This window comes from Diaporthe batatas (assembly GCF_019321695.1).
Source record: "Diaporthe batatas strain CRI 302-4 chromosome Unknown Contig00014, whole genome shotgun sequence".
Lineage (NCBI taxonomy): Eukaryota > Fungi > Ascomycota > Sordariomycetes > Diaporthales > Diaporthaceae > Diaporthe > Diaporthe batatas.
The window spans coordinates 695,001-699,169 of NW_025408561.1; the positions used below are offsets into that span (position 1 = coordinate 695,001).

The 4,169-nt window shown below is 57.9% G+C and overlaps 2 protein-coding genes across 2 annotated transcripts in view; both read left to right on the top strand.

Annotated features, from left to right (window-relative positions):
- KVR01_010846 (27S pre-rRNA (guanosine2922-2'-O)-methyltransferase) overlaps positions 1 to 2,555 on the top strand; it is a gene marked incomplete at both ends in the record, with an annotated part of 2,739 nt that extends 184 nt beyond the window's left edge. Inside the window, 2 exons of the mRNA XM_044784124.1 lie at positions 98 to 1,925; positions 2,002 to 2,555. Of these exons, the coding sequence (XP_044639993.1) occupies positions 98 to 1,925; positions 2,002 to 2,555 (2,382 nt within the window). The remainder of the gene's footprint in view (positions 1 to 97; positions 1,926 to 2,001) is intronic.
- Positions 2,556 to 3,295: 740 nt separating this feature from the next.
- On the top strand, positions 3,296 to 3,895 carry KVR01_010835 (uncharacterized protein; the record flags this gene model as incomplete). The annotated part of the gene is made up of 1 exon (XM_044788523.1): positions 3,296 to 3,895. The coding sequence occupies one exon, from the start codon at positions 3,296 to 3,298 to the stop codon at positions 3,893 to 3,895; it is 600 nt and encodes a 199-aa protein (XP_044639982.1).
- Between the last annotated feature and the right edge of the window lie 274 nt (positions 3,896 to 4,169).

Consider the following 4,169-nt stretch of genomic DNA (forward strand, 5'->3'; position numbering starts at 1 on the left):
ATTAGTACTCTATGTTGCTTCGGATGATATATTATCACGCTGCCAAAACAGCCGCTGCGTCTCCATCCACTCACTAACCCGTCCTCGTGCCACACAGTCATGGTGTCAAGTCGCTGCAGAGGTTATGCCTGTCAACAGTCTCATTATCGGCGTCGATCTCTCTCCCATCAAGCCCATTCCCAAGGTCATCACCTTCCAGAGCGACATCACCACAGAACAATGCCGCGCGACTATCAGGAAACACCTCAAGACATGGAAGGCTGACACGGTCCTTCACGACGGAGCGCCCAACGTCGGTACGGCCTGGGTACAGGACTCGTTCAACCAGGCGGAGCTGGTCTTACAATCCATGAAGTTGGCTACCGATTTCCTCGTCGAGGGTGGTACCTTCGTCACCAAGGTCTTCCGCTCAAAGGACTACAACTCCCTGCTCTGGGTCTTCAACCAGCTCTTCACCAAGGTCGAGGCAACCAAGCCGCCCTCGTCTCGAAACGTCTCCGCCGAAATCTTCGTCGTGTGCCGCGGCTTCAAAGCTCCTAAGCACATCGACCCCAAGTTCCTCGACCCCCGCGCCGTATTCGAAGAGCTCGCCGCACCCACCCCTAACAACGAGGCCAAGGTCTACAATCCCGAGGTCAAGAAGCGCAAGAGAGACGGTTACGAAGAGGGCGATTGGACCCAGTTCAAGGAGGTCCCTGCCTCCGAATTCATCCAGACCACAGATCCTATTGCTATTCTAGGAAGCAAGAACCGCCTGCATTTCGACCAATCGAGGAACGGGGATGTAGCCCTCGCAGCACTGAACAAGCTGCCTGAGACGACAGACGAGATCCGTCGGTGCTGCGACGATTTGAAGATCCTCGGCAAGAAGGAGTTCAAGCTGCTGCTGAAATGGCGACTCAAGGTCCGTGAGAAGTTTGGCTTCCCCACCAAGAAGAGCAAGCAGGAACCCGAACTTGCCGAGGAGACGGCAGAGGTTGAAGACATGGACGAGGAGATGAGGATACAGGAGGAGCTGCAGGCACTCAAGGACAAGGAAGGCACAAGAAAGAAGAAGGAAAGGCGCAAGGAGAACGAACAGCGCCAGAAGGACATAGTGCGCATGCAGCTCAACATGACAGCACCCATGGATATCGGTATGGAAGAGCGAGGGCCAATGGGCGAGGACGCCATGTTCCAGCTCAAGGCGGTCGACAAGGCGGGGGCCCTGGGCAGGATATCAAAGGGGAAGATGGTCAAATTGAGCGAGCAGGATGCGAGAAAAGACCGAGACAGCGGCCTGGGCACCTCACCAGACTCGGACGAGGACAGCGATGAGGAGGAGGATAGGCTCGAGCGGGAGCTTGACGGCATGTACGATGCCTACAAGGAGCGCAAAGCGGCAACGGATGCAAAGTACCGAGCCAAGCGGTCAAAGAAAGAGCACGATGATGACGAATGGGAGGGTGTGTCTGCCGACGAGAAAGAAGCCAGCGACGAGGAGAGTGAGCTGGACGAAGACAGCGACGAGGACTCTGATGCCGACGAAGACGGCACTTCTGGCCAGAAAACTCTCTTGACAGATCTTGAAAAGGATACGGCAGACTCGTCGGGGCTGTCAAAACGCGCTAGAGCCTTTTTCAACCAGGACTTGTTCAAGGACTTGGAAGGTCTGTTGGACGAGCCTGAGGACGAGCCAGCCAAGAAGGGGAAGGCCGAGGAGGCGGATGTCGACATGGTCGACGAAGTCTCTTCGGATGAGGACACGCCAGCGACTGGATCCAAACCGAAAACGCCGGTAGCTGTTGATGCGTACGAGTATGAAGGCGAAGTATCTGATGAGGTCAAGTCCGCCAAGCAGAAGGAGGTCGGGCAAGATGAGGAAGAGGAGAGCGACTGGGAAGAGGAGGAGAGGCGCGAAAGGCGCGAGCGCGACAACAGGCCAGGTAGGCTTCCGCTCTGGGTCCTGCTCTTGAGGCAATCGCTCACCGTGGTCGACACGTGCTGACATTGAGTTTACAGAAATTGACATCATAACGGCCGAGGCAATGACCCTGGCGCACGAGCTCGCGACGGGCAAGAAGTCGAGCCACGACCTGATGGACGATGGGTTCAACAAGCACGCGTTCAGGGCGGACCGGGACGGGCTTCCAGACTGGTTCACGGAGGACGAGTCACGGCACGACCGGCAGCAGAAGCCCATTACCAAAGCTGCGGCTGCGGCGATCAAGGAGAAGCTGCGGGCATATAACGCGCGGCCGATCAAGAAGGTGCGCGAGGCTAAGGCGCGCAAGAAGCTCAGGGCAGCGGACCGGCTGGAGAAGCTCAAGAAGAAGAGCGACGTGCTGGCGGCGTCCGAGGGCATGACGGAGAAGGAGAAGGCCGACAGCATCTCCAAGCTAATCTCCAAGGCCAACAAGAAGGTGCGCCGACCGCCGGTCAAGGTGGTGGTGGCCAGGGGCGCGAACAAGGGCAAGGGCAGGCCCAAGGGCGTCAAGGGCAGATACAAGATGGTCGACTCGAGGATGAAGAAGGAGATGCGGGCACTGAAGAGGAAAGCGAAGGCAAAGAAGTAGCGGATGTTGTCTCGTTCTGGCCTGGATAGGGATGGCAGATATACCCCCAAATTAGATGCAGTATACTATGAAGAGAGGCTGGGATCTGGCCTGGTATGGCCAGCAAGCAGTCTGAATATGTGTCTGGAAACCAGAGGGCTGGCTGCACTACAAAATACGACGTCGCATTGATGAGCTTGGCTCGGCCATGCACCCGATCTGCCAGCTTGATCCGCCAGAAATTATTCATGGTAAGCTAACCAAGTTGACCAGACACGAAATTCGCAGGTAAAAGAAGACAAGAAAATCGGCTGGGTGGGAGCGGGAGAAATGACAGATACGCTCTTCTCGAACCTTCTCGCGGGACGGGCGGAGCGACCGTTTCTGGTGCGGTGCGGTTCGGCGTGGGACACAAAGAGCTGCGCTGGCCTTTGGAGCAACCAACCTAGTGGCGACGTCGTCACCCAAGTCTGCCTCCCATCTCTGGAGGATAAAACAAGCGACAAAACCACCAGCTCAGCATCGTCACTCAGGGCCTCCACTCGGTCCGGTTGGCTTTGTGGTCACTCGGGCACAGGTCGAGCTAGCCACGAGGGGTGGGGCAGGGTCTCTAGATCTCCAGGTCTCGTCCTCACTGCTTGTTTCTCTTCTTCTCGTCTGCCACCTCAACGCCGCGCAGCACACCACATCATCATCATCACCACCACAGAAGCCACCGCATACCACATACCGCATAGTCGTACACCACGGCAGACAACAGCATGCCAGGGTCAACAGACCTCCTCCTCCGCCGCGTCACCTCGGTGGCGCTGGCCGTCTTCTTCTTTTCCGTGTCGTCAGGCCGCTTCGCCCCCGTCTCGTGGCTCACCCAGTCCGACTGGGTCACGGTTCTGGACGGGCCCTGCCTGGCCGACCGGGTCATCTCCCCCGTGCTGCTTGGCGGCGCCGCCATCCTGCACTGGTACATCGCCTCTCAGCGCACCGTCCTCCCGCTGACCATCACCATCCCGAACCCGGGCCACGACGTCGCCCGCGGAGCTGCCCCTGCCGCCACCGCCACCGCCAACACCCTCGTGCTCGGCCTGTGGCGGCCGGCATACTATTGGGCCCTGGCTGTCGCCGAAGCCGCCCTTCTGTACGCCGTCGCCTCCGCCAGCGCCAGCGTCTTCGCCACGAGATGCGTCATCGTCGCGCTCCTGACCGGGGTCTGGGTCCTCGGCTGGAACGCCCTGCCTTGGTACCGCAAGGAGCAGGCCTGGGCCATGATGAAGGAGTACGTCTTGCAGCTCATCATCATGGAGATGGTGAATATGGCCTTTGGGGGTGGGTCGGACCGGAGGAGGAGACGGAGGAGGTTCTAGGGATGAGCCCCACTGGCTCGGCCCGGCTTTCTCTTTGGGCCTTTGGACGTCTATTTGGCTCGAATTATGTGTGCATTACTGGAATGGCTACGGCTCAGAGGCATTCATCCAGGTTATGATCCGGACAAGCTCGGTATGCCTTGCCATTCGACTCCGAGCCACCAGCACCGTTAGAAAACTAAATCCACTATCTTCAGCGTTAAAGTCGCTAACACTTATATACATACCATGACACCCTGTATGATCTTGGCAAACGCCAGTGCCTTTATTTTAT